Here is an 18,524-nt window from a genome sequence, read left to right on the forward strand (position 1 = left end):
CGATCCAGACACTGGCCAAGTATAGGCGATCGATTCACCTCCTACAGGACTGTGTAACTTCAACTCCAACTCCATAACTTTCTCTTCCCTTTTCCACCATCCATCTGAAACCCAAACTCACAAACTGCTATGTCTCTCAGAGTCCGTCCATTATCACCCTGTGACCCAATTTCGGCGTCGGAAATCTCGAGGCTCGCCGCTTTAGTCACATGACACAAAAACAAATTGGCGATTGGTCGGAACTCTGTGGCTCGGGGATTCTCCCTGTTAATGGCGGCTTCCTTCGAAATCGGGATTTCCGTACCAATGCGGATTTGTAATGTTTAATGTTAGCCCAGCTGGTCAAATGGTTATATAATATTGCCACAGTTTGGTTCCACGATGGTATGTTTACACAACATTGATGTTATCATTTTGTGTATTCGTTGCGTGACACTTTGAAGCAACATGATTTAGCATTTTGGCTGTAGCATTTTATGTTATCACAGTGAGTGATGCCGACTTATTTTCGATTCATCGACTATCTCCCCCGCGAAGGTTGCCGTACTATACTTCAAAATGAGATGCTGCGTCAACGATGTGATCCAAAACACAAGTTCATGGTGGTGGTTGTGAATGTGAAGTTTTTACTGTCAGTGTGTAGGCTGAACGCTTCACCGATAGTCGATACGTGCAACTGTGACACGTCTAGTTGACGTGACTTGCGTCACAGATCACATGGCTGCATAAGTCGCATAAGTTTGCTCCGCCTACACTTTCCTGTCAAAATAGTACGCAGTGCCATTAATGTGATCGAATATCACCGCACTCCATGGCGATGTCAACACCTTCAAATTAATGTCGCACGTACTGTGTACTGCCCATGTATTATTAGGATTTGTGTAGTTCCACAAATAAGGAAGATGCCTGAAAAGGTCATTCCCTTACTGCTGGTTCATTTCGGGAATTTCCTGATAATACGAGTTTCTCTCTGGTTGAATAGTTTCTAGTAAACCGTCCGTCTGGCTAGCTTATCCAAAAATTGATTGCCTTGAAGGTCATCTTTATTTAGTGTTCAAGCTGGTACAAATGAAACTAAAAGTGGAACAATATTTGAAGACCTGAATGTTTGTTTCTTTCACTTTCAGGTCCCAACAAGGAAAACAATTTTTTTTTTCAATGACATGGTTTTAAAAGTTAATGTAGGTAGGCTGGTTACCTTTCTTTTTTCTTGGTTGAAGTTTTTATTTTATTTACAGTTACACAGGCGCATGCATGTTGCTTTTTATTGGCTGGAAATAGTGTGTGTTGTGTCTCCTGGATGTCGGAGAAGAGTAACTTCCCTTGCAAAGTCTGAAAAATTGAATTTTGTCATTGTTTTTTAGTTATTGTATTATTTTTGGAACAGTAAAAAAAAAAAGGTCTGGGGTTAGGAGGAAAAAATAGGGTCAGTCGGGTAATCGGAAGCATTGAATTTTGTTAGCTTTGCCTTTGCATGCGCAGTTAGTTTCTTTCAGACCTCCCCACCCTACTCCCATGCCTATTTTTTTCTTTTGTTCCTAGAGTTCCTTCCCCTTTTTGCGTGTTTCCCCTCCATTTTCTTTCAAACCCTGTTCGTTCCGTGTTGCGTCTGCTTTTTGTTGTCTTTTGTGTTCTTTTCCTGATGAAGCTTCCAGAAGTGAAAATTCGTAATCGTCTTGTGTCGTCTTTGTATTGGTGAATACAGTAATCCTTTGTTTTTTAACTTTATTTTTTTCTTGGAAAGAGCAATGTCACTTTTTTCTTAAGCCTGCTGCCAGAAATATATACCATGGCAAACTACCTGTTCATGACATTGTCTATATTACTACTAGTAATCATGTTCTTATTTTATTTTTCTGTGGTCATCAGCGTCGCAGCCAAGCACCCAGTCAGCGGTCTTTGGGGGATGGATGTACCCAGACAGCCAAGAGAAAACCAGAGGGGGATAGAGACTGGGATGGACATCTCACCAAGGAACAGGTGTGTTATTGGACTGGTCATTCCAAGATTTATCACACACACACACACACACACACACACATGCACACATGCACACACACACACACACACACACACACACACAATCACTGTACTAATAATACAAACAAATTGTTTACAATTACATCATTGAAAGCTTAACGAGTACTAGGCGATGTTCGGAAATAACTATGTTGGTGTTTTTACGAGTTGTGAAAGAGTTTTGCCCCTTAACTTTAGATGAAAGCAATTTCGTCAAACCGTTGAACCAAGGTCATCACAGTGGAAATAGAGCTCTGTTGTGCAGTGTGCACTCGACATGGAACACTTTTCTTTCTACAGTATGCAAATGTATCTGAGATCACTATTCATAGCTGCGTTTTGAAAGAGTGAATACCCTTGATTTTTACACAGACAAACATTGGAGGGGCCAATCACTAGCGAGGGATGTGTTAGAAACACGTAGAAAGTAGCACAAGTGACTTTATTTGTCAGAGGAAAAGCAAGGGTATTCACTCTTTCACAACCCATAAAAAAACGCACGAAGTTATTTTCAAAAATCGTCTTTTGTTTTGGTGGCCTGCAGTGATCGCTGACTATTTGTTTTTTGTCGACCACTGGTGAAACAAGTGAAAATTGTCTGTTACTGGAAAGTATGTTGTGCTGCGTAGCTTGGACTTGCACGCACAAGTAATGTTGATGCTCGCAGTTTTTGAGTGTTTTGTCTTTTATTCTGTTGCATTGAAGTATTTCTGTGAACAGGAGCTGTTCAAATAAAGAGAAGGGCAAAATTGTCAATAACAAAAAGTTGCTATGAGTTGAAAGCTTACTTATCCAGGGTTGCCACAGAGCAGCAGTCACTATTTTACTACTGTGCGTGTTTTGGTCTTTCAGAAGAAGCGGCAGAAACATGAGGATGCATACAGTCCTATGCAACACCTATCACCCTATCGCCAGCCTCTTACCCCCCTGACAAATTTGGAAGTCAGCAGTGACATCACTTCACATGTAAGTTCAGCCGTGAGGACATTGTGTGGACTAGCATAAAGTATTACAAAGTGCATGATTTGTCCGTCTGTCATGTCTGGTGGTCCCTAGATACCGAAAAATTATATGAATTTATGCCATCACCAGGTCAAGAAAACATCTTGTATTTTACAAACCTTTGACCCTTGTATTAAATACATCTATTGCTATTGCTATTTATTGATTCTGGAGTTAAATTCTGCTTCTAGCAATGATTGTTGTGTGCTAACTGCATCTTCATTCTTTTCATTATTTACTGCGTTTGTAATCTTCTAGACAAGGTGCAGCTATCGTACTGTTGGGCAATACTGCAGTTAGGTGAATTGACATTTCTAGATCTATGTACGAGTGAGACTTGCTATCTGTTGGATTACTGATTAAATCACTGGTTTTGAATTAGAAACCCAATGTGACACTGGGTTCAAATTTGTAGGTCTAATTTCATTTGGGAGTTAGCTGCCAGTCTAATTTACAAAGTAAAAGAGGCAAGGCTTCCGACATAACGGCCACCTGCATTGACATTGTTTCCAGTCAAGAGAAGTAGATTGAGCTAAGTTATGTTGTACAATTTATTTTTACCTTCATGTGATGTTACCATTTGTTATCTTCATTGAGTTATCTCCACATGTGTACATTGTTTTTCTTTTGCAGGAGGCTTTAATACGAAAGCTCCTATCCAAGCCTTTCAAGATACCCATCCCGAACTATCAAGGTATATTAGTTTTGATTAAAAAGGAACCCAGACATGTTCACTTTATTTTTGAGTCACTTGAGAAAAAGTGACTATGTAATCGGTCAGTGTTAGTCTGTCCGGCCGGCCGGCCGGCCGTAGACACCACCTTAACGTTGGACTTTTCTCGGAAACTATCAAAGCGATCGGGCTCATATTTTGTTTAGTCGTGACCTCCAATGACCTCTACACTTTAACGATGGTTTCGTTGACCTTTGATCTTTTTCAAGGTCACAGGTCAGCGTCAAAGGAAAAATTAGACATTTTATATCTTTGACAAAGTTCATCGGATGTGATTGAAACTTTGTAGGATTATTCTTTACATCAAAGTATTTACATCTGTAGCCTTTTACGAACGTTATCAGAAAAACAAGGGAGATAACTAGCCTTTTCTGTTCGGCAACACACAACTTAACGTTGGGCTTTTCTCGGAAACTATAAAAGTGACCGGGCTCAAATTTTATGTGAACGTGACTCATTGTGTTGTGAATAGCAATTTCTTCCTGTCCATCTGATGCCTCATATAATATTCAGAACTGCGAAAGTGACTCGATCGAGCGTTTGCTCTTCTTGTTATTTTTTTCTCTCGAAGCACTGCGATTGTTAATTTGTAATGCAGAGATATATCTTATGGTTCTCTACCGTAGTATACACCTAAAATGTCTTTTTTGTATCTGAGTAAAGAACTGTTCTTCCAAAAACTTTTGAATATGAAATATACGCTGTTCACTGATGTCCGCCATTTTTTCAAGTCACAGTGTGATGCCAGCAATGGCGCATTCTGATTGTTTTTGACCTGCGATTGAATCACAGAGAATAGAGCTGCCGTTCGAAGTTACGACTGTATTGCTTGTGAATGAATCCCAGCTCGATCGTGTGCAAATATTCCACCACTTGTGTGACCGTGCAAATTTTAGAAAAAATGGTACCATGTAATCCTAGCTTTAGTTGTAAAAGGACAGGTTGTAAGATCCGAAGGAGGTCCATAATCAAGCCCGACTAATTGGGCCAAGTCTTTTTACCGAAAACTCAGTGCTAAAGCTTTGTGCGGCAATCTTCGCGAAGTATACTTGGCCTAGTCTATTTCGTCCAGTTAAGGACAGGCTTTAGCCTTTTCTAAATAAAGTTCTGAGTTCTGTAACACTGTGTGATGATGTGAAACAGGGAACAGCCTGCAGGGTCGCGCCCTTGGTGTTCGTAGACAGGGCACCAGACAACCCCTGCATGACCCCGATGAAGATGGCGCCCTGGTGTTGTACGCTCCCACGGAGCTCAGCGCCCATGAGCTGATGAAAACTGACCAGTACGTTCACATTTTGTTCCTGGTATTGTGAAAGAATTGAAAAGCAGTAAGGGCCTATGCTTACTTGCCTACTTACTTAGTGCTGTTATGCCGGTTGGCATGTAGGGCAGTGATGAAGGACCTCCACTCCTGTCTGTACTGGGCGAGTCTCTGGATGGTACCCCACGTCTTCATTTCTTCTTCCACCGTTATGTGTCAAGGGCATATACCCTCTACTGATATTTTTATGTGTTTTAGGCCCTGTCATACACACTGATGCAACAAAGCAAACTAAAATAAGCCTACGAGCTGAAAAAGAATGGCGCACAGCAAAATTATAGTGATATGTATTAAAATTTAAAATGGGTCGCAAACGGTCAGGTGATAGAATTTTGCTTTTGCAATACTGCAATTGTTATTTTGTAAACAATCATGTTTGTTTTTATTTATCATTCCAGACAGAGAAGGATGAATAAGTCAAGTGATTTATTCTAATAAACAACTGAACAAGCTGGCAGCGACAATTCTTGTGTACTTTTGACTGTTTCTTCTCCAGAAACAAGCTTCCAGTTCACGTTGTGGTTGATCCCCTGTTATGCAAAGTTCTACGCCCACATCAGAGAGAGGTTTGTCCTTTGATTGTGTCCATGCTGTGAGGACTTGAAGTGCATGATACAGTGGTACCTGTGATGAGAGGACACCTCCCTTAAAAGGACATCTTCTGGCATCCCTTTGTCTACTATAGACGACTGGGTGGCCGAGTGGTAACGCACTTGCGCTCGGAAGCGAGAGGTTGCGAGTTCGACCCTGGGTCAGGGCGTTAGCAATTTTCTCCCCCCCCTTTCCTAACCTAGGTGGTGGGTTCAAGTGCTAGTCTTTCGGATGAGACGAAAAACCGAGGTCCCATCGTTGTACACTACATTGGGGTGTGCACGTGAAAGATCCCACGATTGACAAAAGGGTCTTTCCTGGCAAAATTGTATAGGCATAGATAAAAAATGTCCACCAAAATACCCGTGTGACTTGGAATAATAGGCTGTGAAAAGTAGGATATGCGCCGAAATGGCTGCGATCTGCTGGCCGATGTGAATGCGTGATGTATTGTGTAAAAAAATTCCATCTCACACGGCATAAATAAATCCCTGCGCCTTGAATATGTGCGCGATATAAATTGCATAAAATAAAAATTAAAAAATAAATCCCTGCGCTTAGAACTGTACCCCCGGAATACGCGCGATATAAGCCTCATATTGATTGATTGATTGATACTATCTCCACCATATGTACCTGTCTAGACAGGCCACCTGCAATGTAGGGACACTTATAGGTGGTCTCAAGGGTGTCCTTTCATCACAGGTACCACTGTACTTTGATAGTCATCCATGGATGTTTTCATAGGTTGGGATTGGTTTTCTGTGTGAGTGCTTAATTAAGCTTATACACAGAGATAATAGTAGACCATTTACATCTTATAAACCTGTGCAAGGGGCAGAGGTGCAGATACATATGTATGTTTCATACTTGCAGTTTTCCATTTCAGCTGATACATTGTTCTGAACACATTACATGTACAGCAGACTTCCACTAACTCGCGGTCCACTAAATCGCGAATTTGGCTATATCGCGGAGACCTCTTGGACCCCGAAAAAAACAGGACCGACCTTAATTTTTGACTCACATGCGAAGCAAAAGTGAGTCTATGTACTCACCCGAGTCGTCCGTCCGTCCGTCCGTCCGTCCGTCCGGACGTCCGTCCGTCCGGACGTCCGTCCGGAAAACTTTAACGTTGGATATTTCTTGGACACTATTCAGTCTATCAGTACCAAATTTGGCAAGATGGTGTATGATGACAAGGCCCCAAAAAACATACATAGCATCTTGACCTTGCTTCAAGGTCAAGGTCGCAGGGGCCATAAATGTTGCCTAAAAAACAGCTATTTTTCACATTTTTCCCATTTTCTCTGAAGTTTTTGAGATTCAATACCTCACCTATATATGATATATAGGGCAAAGTAAGCCCCATCTTTTGATACCAGTTTGGTGTACCTTGCTTCAAGGTCAAGGTCACAGGAGCTCTTCAAAGTTGGATTGTATACATATTTTGAAGTGACCTTGACCCTGAACTATGGAAGATAACTGTTTCAAACTTAAAAATTATGTGGGGCACATGTTATGCTTTCATCATGAGACACATTTGGTCACATATGATCAAGGTCAAGGTCACTTTGACCCTTATGAAATGTGACCAAAATAAGGTAGTGAACCACTAAAAGTGACCATATCTCATGGTAGAAAGAGCCAATAAGCACCATTGTACTTCCTATGTCTTGAATTAACAGCTTTGTGTTGCAATACCTTGGATGACCCACATGTATTTTGGTAGGAAAAATGTGTAAAGCAGTTCTTAGTGTATGATGTCATTGCTAGGTTTAGTTAAGGTCAAGGTCAAGCATGTGAGTCGTATGGGCTTTGCCCTTCTTGTTTTTATTTTTTTATATATTTTTTTTTTTACAAAATTAGTCACGTAAAGGCCAAACAATAGTACAAATCATGAAAAAAATTTCTATCATAACCACGCTATCTCTCTCTGGGTCCGATGGCCTTTCATCATGCAGTAAATTGTCATTTCATCTTATCAGTCTCTCTCTCTCTCTCCCTCAGTCTCTCCAAATAGTGTTCTACGTGTGTGTGTTTTCAGGTTGTGTACATTACGGGTTGATCGAGACCTGCGAACAAAAGAAAAACAAACCTTTCACGCGCACGTGCCCCACTCAGTCAAGAACTTTCATGCCACGATCGGTATCGTCAAATTGGCCACGTGCCTATAGAGGTTAAGTGTCTGACCAGTCAGTATGGCCAGTCAGGCGTGCAGTTGAACACTCGAGTCCAGCTAATTGCGATCTCTGCTAGACGGTCCGGGTGGCCACAGGCGCCAATCAAGTGCTTAAACTGCGCTTCAGTCTTCTGCAATCTAGTCAGGCATGCAATTTAACACTCGAGTCCCGCTAATCGCGATCTCAGCTAGACGCCCCGGATTTTCTACAGGCGCCATGAAGTGCTTCAGCTTCTTGCGTTATAGCAGGTGGCAGAAAAAGCAAACAATCAAAGAAGAAATCTACATGCTTTCTGCCAAAGACAAAACGCGTGTCAACTCAGACTCACACAAAGCAAAACAAAATGTGCGAGCGTGTGTGCGTGTTGATAAAGTAACAAGTGCGCATTTCCTAACGAAATAAAATAATGTGGTAATTCACCATGGCTTGCGTTCTGTTCATTGTCAGTTAGTGTGTGCAGCAGTGAGTCGCTGTACGCGTACAGTGTACGTCTGTGTCTGTCTGTGTCTGATTAACTTGTAAGTTTTTGACGACGTATGAGTCGGAGAAAAAAGAAAAGAAATCATCATCTGCTGATAAAAGAAAACGTGTCATCGCAGTTAATCTTTTGAGAACTTAGTTGCCAACATAAGCGTCACACTTGCGAGAAACGCAGTAACACATACACATGAACATTGTAGCACAACCACATGCCAGGCGTGCATGCGCACGCGCACACACACACGCATGCACATACACACACACATGCACATACACACATGCACGCACACACACACACATGCACTCACACGGCAAACGCACACACGCCAACGTGACGCTGACAGGCTTTTTGTGACCAAGAAGAGAACGCGGTTTCTTCCCTTTAATTGGACCCCAAACTGCATCGCGAATCGCATATATCGCGATCAAAAATCTTTGGACCCCAAAGACCGCGAGTTAGTGAAAGTCGGCTGTATTTCAAAAAGTTGTTGATTAACATCTTCAAACTTGTTACAACAACTCTTTCAATCATCTGTAGCTCTTTAACTGTTGAAGTGTGTCGTGTAATCTTTGCTTTGTGTTCATGTTGCAGGGCGTGAAGTTCATGTATGACTGTGTGACAGGTCAGCAGATAGAGGACAACTATGGCTGCATCATGGCCGATGAAATGGTATGTGTGATGTTTCAATCGCCTTATGTTCTGGAACCACTCTTAGGCTGTATGCTCTCGATCTGTCGTGCAGCTTGAGGGATGTGAAGCACTCGCTTTGTTTGTGTATTAATACACAGTAAGGAATATTATCTTGGCAATTGTTTAGTAAAGACTGGGTGGCCGAGTGGTAACGCACTTGCGCTCGGAAGGGACCCACGATTGACAAAAGGGTCTTTCCTGGCAAAATTGTTTTGGCATAGATAAAAATGTCCACCAAAATACCCGTGTGACTTGGAATAATAGGCCGTAAAAAGTAGGATATGCGCCGAAATGGCTGCGATCTGCTGGCCGATGTGAATGCGTGATGTATTGTGTGAAAAAATTCCATCTCACACGGCATAAATAAATCCCTGCGCCCAAATATGTGCGCGATATAAATTGCATAAAATAAAAATTAAAATAAATAAATAAATCCCTGCGCTTAGAACTGTACTCACGGAATACGCGCGATATAAGCCTCATATTGATTGATTGAGTGATGCACGAGCACAGGTAGTATGAGTGGTGTATTTTGTTTAGTGAAAACTAAGCAGACTGGTACAATGGTTTGCTTCATTCTTCGTGGGTGGAAAAGGGTTTACAATTGTTGGTGTATGGGGTACATGTATGTATTTGAAAAATATTGAAAAATCCATCTCTATCTCTCAACTCTCTAAAAAAAAAAAGATCAACTCTCTCTCTTCCCCTTCTCCCCCTGTCTTTTTCTCTCCCTCTCCCTTTTCTCTCCCTCCCCCTTTTCTCTCTCTAGCTCTTGATCTCAGGTTCAGTGCTAATTTAGGATCTCTTGGGCATAATGTTCAGTGTGAGATGGAAATGGTTCAAGGGTTTGTGGTAGATGTGGTGGGAATGAAATCAAAACGAATCGATTATGTTCTCTTTGTGTGTTTATATTACTTGTGTGCTTATGTGGGTTGTGTTTTTGTCACATCACAGGGTCTTGGCAAGACGTTGCAGTGTGTCGCACTCCTCTGGACATTGTTGGTAAGCATGATAACTGGCCATCTCTCAATATTAGGCAAGGAAAACAATGTTATACCATGTGTAAGGAGAGCGATTTGTACTCGACACACCAAAGTATTTTAACATCTGTGTCTATGTGACAAGTGAAGTGGTAGCTCAGTTGGTAGAGCACTGGACTTGTGATCGAAAGGTCGCAGGTTCGAATTCGGGCCGGGACGGACACGGGTCAACTTTATGTGCAGACCCAGAGACGGAAGCCATGTCCCACCCCCGTGTCATCACAATGGCACGTAAAAGACCTTGGTCATTCTGCCATAAGTGCAGGTGGCTGAATACACCTAAACACGCAGACACCTGGGTAGCGCGACTCCGTTGCTGCTAGCTTTCCACTGGGAGGAAGCGACCCGAATTTCCCAGCGACTGGGACAATAAAGTAATGAAAAATGAAAAAAGAAAATGTAGGCACTCTCCTCCATTTGTGGAAGAGTATGTCTAGTTCTTCTCACCTGCCGTCTGTTGTTCCATATATGTCTTTTCAGTTTTGTAGCGCCAACAGAAAACTGAGGTAATAATTACATATTCTTACGCCGAATCACATGATTTGCATTGACCCACTTCGATGCTTAGGTTATGATAAAAGCTACCCCGTCTAGGTATAAGGGGAGCAACCCCAACTAAAAAAGTGACTGCACCAGCATGACTGGCACCCTGGGTTACGTCCCATGCAGCACACTACGTCATCAATGGTGCTGGTCACGTGATACCCCTTCAATCGACTACTATCACTCAAGGGTGACGGTTGTGTTTGCTTTTGCTCTGGCTTGTTTTGTGTCTACGGCACCCACCGGCCTCGGCCCCCGTCTACTTCTTGCTGGCTTGCAGCTGGTGAGATCGTTCATATTTTCTTGTATGTTTTATTGCTTCTGCTGTGAATTTCACATGTCCGTTGGACTCTGAAGTTTTCAGCAGTTGTTTGGCTTCCTCACGGTCGCCATTTGCATTAGCACGTTGTCTGGCTTCTGTTGTTTTAGTCCGTGTTCGGTCTATTAACGCTGTTGTAGCTTGCTTTGTAGCTGCCGTCGGTAGCTTTTACGCATGTGCTTTTCTATTGCTTGCTTACTTCTGAAATGTTTGTGTCTGTACGGACTTGATTATTTTCAGACTTGTGGCTTCCTCCTTGGTCGCCATGTTTAGTTAGCACGTTGTTGTTATGTTGATTTTTTCGTCCGTACTCGGACGCTTAACTCTTCGTATAGCTAGTTGATTAGCTGCCTTTGGTAGCTCCTAACTGGTTTTAGCTGCCCTCTTTGCTGGCTTCTGAAAGGTTGGCGTCCGTTCGGACTTTGCTAGTTTCAGTTGTTTGTTTATTTTTCTCTCGGTGCTTACATGGCCGTTAATGAGAATTAGAGGGAGCTAAGGCCGAGGGTTAGGGCTTGGGCCCTGCTAAGCTCTATCCCTCAGCAGACTCTTCTTTTGAAGAACTCCGTTGTTGTTCATGTTGGCACAATTTTAGGCAATTTTTTACGTTGTTCTGTGCCGTTTTTCTGTTACGGACGATCGGCCGTCTGGCTCTCAGCCGTCCGTCTTGGCCTCTAAGGCTGTCGTTTTACGTCTGTTTCGGCTCCAGAGTCTAGGGCTCTGGGGTCTGCCCTTATCTTTTGCTTATTTCCAGAAATGGATTCCCTCGTTCGCGAGGTTTGCCGCGGCGGACTTCGTCGTCAGCTCTGCCCCCCGGCCTGGGGGTTAGGCGACGTTCTCTCCTTCAGACGCTGGGTCTTCTCCGGACCAGGCTGCTGTCCACCGTGATGTTTCTGGACGGTCCCGTGGGGATCTTCTTCTCCTCTTCCTGGCCGGCATTTGTTGCCTTCCGCTTGCGGTAGCGCAACAGTGCATGTCCCTCCGGGGATCCGGCCACAACAAGGTTGGTGTCTGCAGCAGCCGTTTACGGCAGTTGCACTTCCGGTTTCCGGAATCGGATGTTCTCCTGCTAGTGAGCGACTTGCGTTCACGTCGGGTCAGAACCTCTCCGTACTCCAGCAGTCGGTTCCGACAGCTGGGCTTCCTGCTTTCGCAGGAAGTAGGGGTTCACCGTCTAGTGAGCGACTTGCGTTCACGTCCGGACCGAACCCCGCCTTACACCAGCAGTTGTACGCGACAGCTGGGCTTCCGGCTACGGCCGGAAGCAGTGGTTCTTCCGCTCGTGCGCAGCTTGCTGTCACGTCCGGTGCGTCCCACATCTTACCACAGCAGTCAGTTCCGGCAGCTGTTCTTCCGGCTCCGGCCGGAAGCAGTGGTTCTTCCGCTCGTGCGCAGCCTGCTGCCACGTCCGGTGCGTCCCACATCTTACGTCAGCAGTCGTCAGCGACAGCTGCTTCCGGCTCAGGCCGGAAGTAAAAGGCTCACTGGCTAGTGTTCGGACTACGTTCACGTCCGGTTTGAGCCTTGCCTTACGTCAGCAGTCGTCCGCGGCAGCTGCGCTTCCGGTTCCGGCCGGAATTGTAGGTTCACCGGTAGTGCACAGGCTGCTGTCACGTCCGGTTTGGGCCTTACCCTACGTCAGCAGTCGTCAGCGTCAGCTGGGCTTCCGGTTCCGGCCGGAAGTGTAGGTTCACTGGTTAGTGCTCAGGTTGCTGTCACTTCTGGTTCGAGCCTTTACCTACTTCAGCAGTCGTCCGCGACGGCGCCGCTTCCGGTTACGGCCGGAAGCGTAGGTTCACTGGTTAGTGTACAGATTGCTGTCACGTCCGGTTTCGAGCCTTGCCCTACGGCAGCAGTCGTACGCGACGGCTGTGCTTCCAGTTCCGGCTGGAAGTATTGGTTCACTGGTTAGTGCACAGGCTACTGGCACGTTCAGTTCGAACCTTGCCTTACGGCGGTGGTCGTACGCGACCTCTGCGCTTCTGGCTGCGGACGGAAGCGTGAGCTCACCGGTTAGTGCACAGGCTGCTGTCACTTCTGGTTCGAGCTTGCCCTACTTCAGCAGTCGTCCGCGACAGCTGTGCGTCTGGTTCCGGCTGGAAGCGTAGGTTCACTGGTTAGTGCACAGACTACGGTCACGTTCGGTTTGAACCTTGCCTTATGTCGGTGATCGTACGCGACCTCTGCGCTTCTGGCTCCGGCCGGAAGTGGGGGCTCACTGGATAGTGGACCTGCTATGGTCCCATCTGGTTTGAGTCTGGTTTTTTCGTCAGCAGTGCCCTTTGGGCTTGCAGGCTCCCTGCCTCAGGCGGATTAGCAGTTACCACACACTTCGGTAGTGGGTTCTGCCGTTCTTCTCACTTCCTGTGCCTTTGGTCTTCGACGCCTCTCATCCTCCTCTTAGTCAGGGGTGAAGTTTGGCCGTTGACTTGCAGGAAAGGGGCTTCAGGCTCCGGCCTTCCCAGCTTCGGGACATTAGCGGCTCAGAGGAAGTTGCCTTTGCCCAAGATGTCCCGGAATTTGCTGTCGTCTTTTGCCCCTCGGCGTGCACCTTTGCCGGTCACGCCGGAACTTCTTCTTTGGGGAACGTTTCGAGTCCCCTGCTCTCTGAGCAGACTCTCTTCCCCTCTGAGGAAGTGGGCAGACAGCTTTTGGAACTTGCTTCCATTTTGGAGACACTCCTTTACGGAGTCCTTGGCGCCCTTTACACTCAGTAAAGAGCAGGACGCAGGGGATGCTTTCTCCACCTTTGCTAGGGCGAATTTAGAACAGAGAAGGCCTTCCTCTCTGCACAATGCCCATACGGTCATGTTCAGACGGGACTTGTTCCTCGCCCATTCCTAGTTTGTGAGGAATCAATGAGAGACACCCTTAGTTCTTCACCCTTGGTGGATGGGTCTCTCTTCGGCCTCCTGGCCTCTAAGGCCTCCTGGCCTTCAAGTCCTCCTGGCCTCCTGGTCTCTGAAGCCTCCTGGCCTCTAAGGCCTCCTGGCCCCCAAGGCCTCCTGGCCTCTAAGGCCTCCAAGGCCTCCTGGCCTCCAAGGCCTCCTGGCCTTCAAGGCCTCCTGGCCTCCAAGGCCTCCTGGCCTCCAAGGCCTCCTGGCCTCCAAGGCCTCCTGGTCTCCAAGGCCTCCTGGCCTCCAAGGCCTCCTGGCCTCTAAGGCCTCCTGGCCTCTAAGGTCTCCTGGCTTCCAAGGCCTCCTGGCCTCTAAGGCCTCCAAGGCCTCCTGGTCTCCAAGGCCTCCTGGCCTCCAAGGCCCCCTGGCCTCCAAGGCCTCCGGGCCTCTAAGGCCTCCTGGCCTCTAAGGTCTCCTGGCTTCCAAGGCCTCCCTGGCCTCCTGGCCTCCAAGGAAATAAAGATTTGTAGGGACCTTCAGGTCTCTTCTTTTGCTCTTCAAGCTTTGAAGCAGCAAAACGGGCTCTACCTAAGCAGACTGAGCTTGTTCAGGCTAAGTCCTCAGCTCAGGTTTATCCGGAGAGGTTCTTCCTTTCACAGACGTCTTAGTCGGTGTTTTTTGGGAACAACAGCCGGCATTAGGGCTTCCGGGTTTTTTAGCCTCGGCTGGTGCAACAGCCATTTCATCCGTTGGTGGTGTTGGTTGTTGTTTGCTCTTTTGGACTCGGTCCTAGTGGGTCTTTCGCCGATTTTGACTCTGTCTTTCTCTAGCGATCGGACTTGTTCTGGTGTTTCGTCCTTACTTAAGGTTTACTTGAGTTGGCCTCGGAAGTTACATTCAGATTTTACTGAGTTTGCATTGGTTTTAGCAATGCATGGTGAGGGGTCATTCTTGTGGCCTATCACTTTTCTCAGCTTTATTGGCTAACCCTCCCCTTTCGGTAGAGGTCTAGTTAATTTCCTGGTTTCTTGGTGCGGGCTTTCAGCCCAGCATCTTTGATGGCAGGTCTACGGGCGTTACGGCTCTCAGCCTTAGCCCGTGTAATAGTCTCCTGCCTGGCATGGGCGACTACGGTCTCCGTGTCTCTAGAATTTGTGTCTTCCTCTTCTCCCTCATCCTGCCATGAGGCGAGTCGGGTCGACTTCCGGTGGGGTGGGTTGCCTGTTACGGTCACCCCTCTACCACTTGCAACTATTACGGACTCTTGCCTGTTGTGTTCCGTGTCTGATTCTCGGTTCTGAGGTATCAGACGTGTTTGGTTTTTCAGCCAGACTCAGGAATTTTCTGGGCTCGGTCGGCCGCGATATTTACTTCGGGCTCTTCTTCTTAAGGCTGGTTAGCTTCACGGTTTTCTGTTTTTCCTTTCCAGTCTCGTTTCTGTTTTGGGTTTTTGATTTTCTTTCATTTACCTACAAGCAGACTGCTTTGTGAACACTCTGACTTTAGTCTTTTCGGTTAGAGTCACCGGTCACATCAGGCTTTGGCCACCGCGATCTCCGCCCTGCTGGCGGCTTACACTTTTCGTAGGCCGCTTCTTCCTCTGCTTCTGCATGGACTGGTAGTGGACTTCTGGTGACCGTCTCTTCTGAGATTTTTTCTTTGAGTTTGACTCTGGTTTTTTGTACTCAGACGTCTCTCTCTCTTTCTCGGAAACAGGTCACTCCTCTCTGGAGCTGACCGTTATCTCTCCGGCCTTTCGGGCCTCTCTCCATGCCAAGGCTTTTAACTTTGGCATGATTGTTTTACGGTCCTGGGGAAGGTTGGTGCTTTTCATTTATGATCGGTCAACCTTACGCTTAGTCGTTTCCAGGGTTTTTGGCATTTCCTTCCTAGAGTAGGGGGGGGGGGGGCAGCTTGTCTGTCCCTCTACTCGGCTCGGGTTATTCAAGACTTGAGCCCCTTTCTGGGCTGTTTTTTATGGTTCAGGAGATGGGAAGAAGTGCTGAGCACAGCTTACGGGCTCTCTGATGCTTGGCGTAGCTTTCGGCTATCTTTCCCCCAGGCTCAGCCCGAGCTCTTTTTCCAGGGCCTGGGCCTCCTCCTCGGCCGTTTTACGGTCTGGGAGGTTGGATGATGTCCTGCACACAGCTTACTGGTGCTCGGCTTTTGTCTTTATCAGTTTCATAGGGAGACATTGCTGCCTTCTGGCAGTATGGATCTATCTGTAACGATGGATCTAGGTCCCTTCCTGCTTTGGTGGCAACGGGACAATGCCTCTCCAGAATTTAAGAGTGAGTTTGATCTTCTTTGGTCTTACCCACCGCCTGGTTGGAGTTATCTGCAAATCATGTGATTCGGCGTAAGAATATGTAATTATAATCGAAAATTTTTATCTAAATTTTGATTTGATTAATATACTTACCCGAATCACATAAGTAATTCCCTCCCGCCTGCCCCGCTCGACTTTTTTGATATTCTATTAGTCGATTGAAGGGGTATCACGTGACCAGCACCATTGATGACGTAGTGTGCTGCATGGGACGTAACCCAGGGTGCCAGTCATGCTGGTGCAGTCACTTTTTTAGTTGGGGTTGCTCCCCTTATACCTAGACGGGGTAGCTTTTATCATAACCTAAGCATCGAAGTGGGTCAATGCAAATCATGTGATTCGGGTAAGTATATTAATCAAATCAAAATTTAGATAAAAATTTTCGATTATAATTTGAGCGCAGTCTGTGATTGAAAAGGTCTTGCTTGTTTTTCAGAGGCAGAGTCCAGATTGCTCTCCCATGATCACTAAGGCCATCATTGTTGCGCCCAGCAGTCTGGTGAAGGTAGGAATAATCTTTGTCCATCTCTCCAAGTTTTGCAACCTACAAGGGCCCCCCCCAAAAAAAAAATCAAAACAAAAACTAAATTTTTTAATTTAACAAAACAAATCTAGACACACAAAACCAACAAAAATCATCAACTAAAATCAACAAAACATACGGACTGCCAACAATCCAAAATCCAGAATAAATAAACAAATGTTAGTGAATGGCATGTTTCAATTTGACAAAGTATTGTGCGTTCAATGTCTTTTCATGATGGTTGGTCGCAAACGAACTCTGTGTCTATATCTATTCACTTTTTGTTTTGAGGTTCAAGGTTGTTGCTTGGCGAAAGTATTATTTCATGCTGTGTGTCTTGCTGATTGAGTTTCCTGTGTAAGTAGATTGTGTAGCTTGCTATGGTAGAGTGTAACAAACCAAAGTGTTCGCATCAGTTCACCTTACTTTCGGGATAGACTGCTTGAAATACATGGGCAAATACTGTCTTTGGCTTGACAGAAACAAATCATTTTCTGGCATTGCCGCATAAGACTTTCTATTTGTCTGCAACTATTGTTCCTTTTTTAGTGACTTGGCTTGTGGTGTAGTAAGGCTTTTAATTTTATATTGTTTATTTTGTACTAAAACAACTTTTGCTTTCTGTATGTTTGTAGAATTGGCAGAATGAAATCAGCAAGTGGCTGGGGAACAGGATTAATTCGCTGGCCATTGACTCCGGAACCAAGAGTGAAATCGACAGAAATCTGGGTGAGATTAAGTTGTGATGATCAACTTCAGTTTGCCCAATATGCAAAAGTCGTTATATGGGCCACACTTCACATGTATTGTTTAATTGTTTCAGTCAACTAAATTTATTTGTGGCTTGCGGAATTGATAAGAATTTCATGAACAGGTGGTGACAGTATCGCCTTTAACTTCAGCTTAGTTTATTACACTGTTGGATGTAAGGTATTTTTGTGTGGAATAGAATTCTTTAAATTGTAGACTTCGTTTTAAAAGAATTAATCATCGCTGAATATGAATCTTTAAGTGGCTTCATTGATTAACACTGTTAGGAATGTAAGGTGTTTTTTGTGGTATAGAATATTTTTGAATTGTGGACTTCGTTAAAGAAATTATTTATCTGCCTCATTTGGTTGAGATTCTCATTGCTGAATATGAGTCTTTAAGTGGCTACTTGTTGCAGGTTTCTTCATGACGCAGCACGGAAGGAGAATCTGTAACCCTGTATTGATCATTTCCTACGAGACGTTCCGCCTGCATGCCGCTGTGATGCACAAAGGGACCGTGGGCTTGGTCATATGTGACGAGGTGTGTTTCTCTCACTTTTTTTTTACACTGGCACTGGCAGGTCCGCAGTTCTGGTTTTGGATTGAAATAAATCCCCTGAAAGAGGTGTATCGCTGCCTAAATGGCAGGGTGAAAATGTTCATACACATAAAAACTTGCTCGTGCAAAAAACATGGTAGTTTCAGCTCATGAACACAAAAGAAGAAGAGTGAAATGAAGGGACCTGGGCATGGTGGTTATTTCTCTGTTTTTCTGACAAAAGTATTAACTTGGATTAAACGCAGCATCAAGAGATTATTTGAAATGTATTGAGTGCTTGTCATCAACAGAAACATGTTTAATTCAAAACCTGTATGAATTACGCAATGCATGTGATAAATTATATATTAGAGGTTTCACTTATATAACTACGCAAACCAACACTAAATTGCACAAATCGGTCCATTTGGTCTGATGTAAAAATCTGACCAGATGCAGGGATTTGTCAATGCTGTTTGTACTTTTTGTTGTACTGCCTTCCAATTGTAACGTAATACAGTTGAACCCCCCTGTAAAGACGCCCCCAATTTAAGACTTCCTCCCTTTTTTTTTTACCCTGTTTTCAGATTTTTCGTTCATAACCTTTGTAAATGTGTAAATGTATC

General features: G+C 45.0%; 2 protein-coding genes across 6 annotated transcripts in view; one reads left to right on the top strand and one right to left on the bottom strand.

The window, feature by feature from the left end:
* Window positions 1-609, bottom strand: part of LOC138966113 (platelet binding protein GspB-like) — a 65,300-nt gene extending 64,691 nt beyond the window's left edge. For all 3 annotated transcript variants that reach the window (XM_070338197.1, XM_070338198.1, XM_070338196.1), the window contains exon 1: window positions 1-609. In XM_070338197.1, the coding sequence (XP_070194298.1) occupies window positions 1-75 (75 nt within the window). In that variant the 5' untranslated portion in view covers window positions 76-609.
* LOC138966122 (DNA repair and recombination protein RAD54-like) overlaps window positions 252-18,524 on the top strand; it is a 27,917-nt gene continuing 9,644 nt past the window's right edge. Inside the window, exons 1-11 of one of the 3 annotated variants that reach the window (XM_070338235.1) lie at window positions 252-384; window positions 1,870-1,980; window positions 2,872-2,985; window positions 3,655-3,715; window positions 4,898-5,036; window positions 5,572-5,641; window positions 8,922-8,999; window positions 9,975-10,022; window positions 16,522-16,590; window positions 17,244-17,337; window positions 17,777-17,901. In XM_070338235.1, the coding sequence (XP_070194336.1) occupies window positions 382-384; window positions 1,870-1,980; window positions 2,872-2,985; window positions 3,655-3,715; window positions 4,898-5,036; window positions 5,572-5,641; window positions 8,922-8,999; window positions 9,975-10,022; window positions 16,522-16,590; window positions 17,244-17,337; window positions 17,777-17,901 (912 nt within the window). In that variant the 5' untranslated portion in view covers window positions 252-381. Of the gene's footprint in view, window positions 385-710; window positions 847-1,038; window positions 1,186-1,869; window positions 1,981-2,871; window positions 2,986-3,654; window positions 3,716-4,897; window positions 5,037-5,571; window positions 5,642-8,921; window positions 9,000-9,974; window positions 10,023-16,521; window positions 16,591-17,243; window positions 17,338-17,776; window positions 17,902-18,524 lie in introns of those variants that run through there. The other 2 variants (XM_070338234.1, XM_070338236.1) reach the window with 2 other exon arrangements.

The sequence above is a fragment of the Littorina saxatilis genome, linkage group LG5 (genome assembly GCF_037325665.1).
Source record: "Littorina saxatilis isolate snail1 linkage group LG5, US_GU_Lsax_2.0, whole genome shotgun sequence".
Classification (NCBI taxonomy): domain Eukaryota; kingdom Metazoa; phylum Mollusca; class Gastropoda; order Littorinimorpha; family Littorinidae; genus Littorina; species Littorina saxatilis.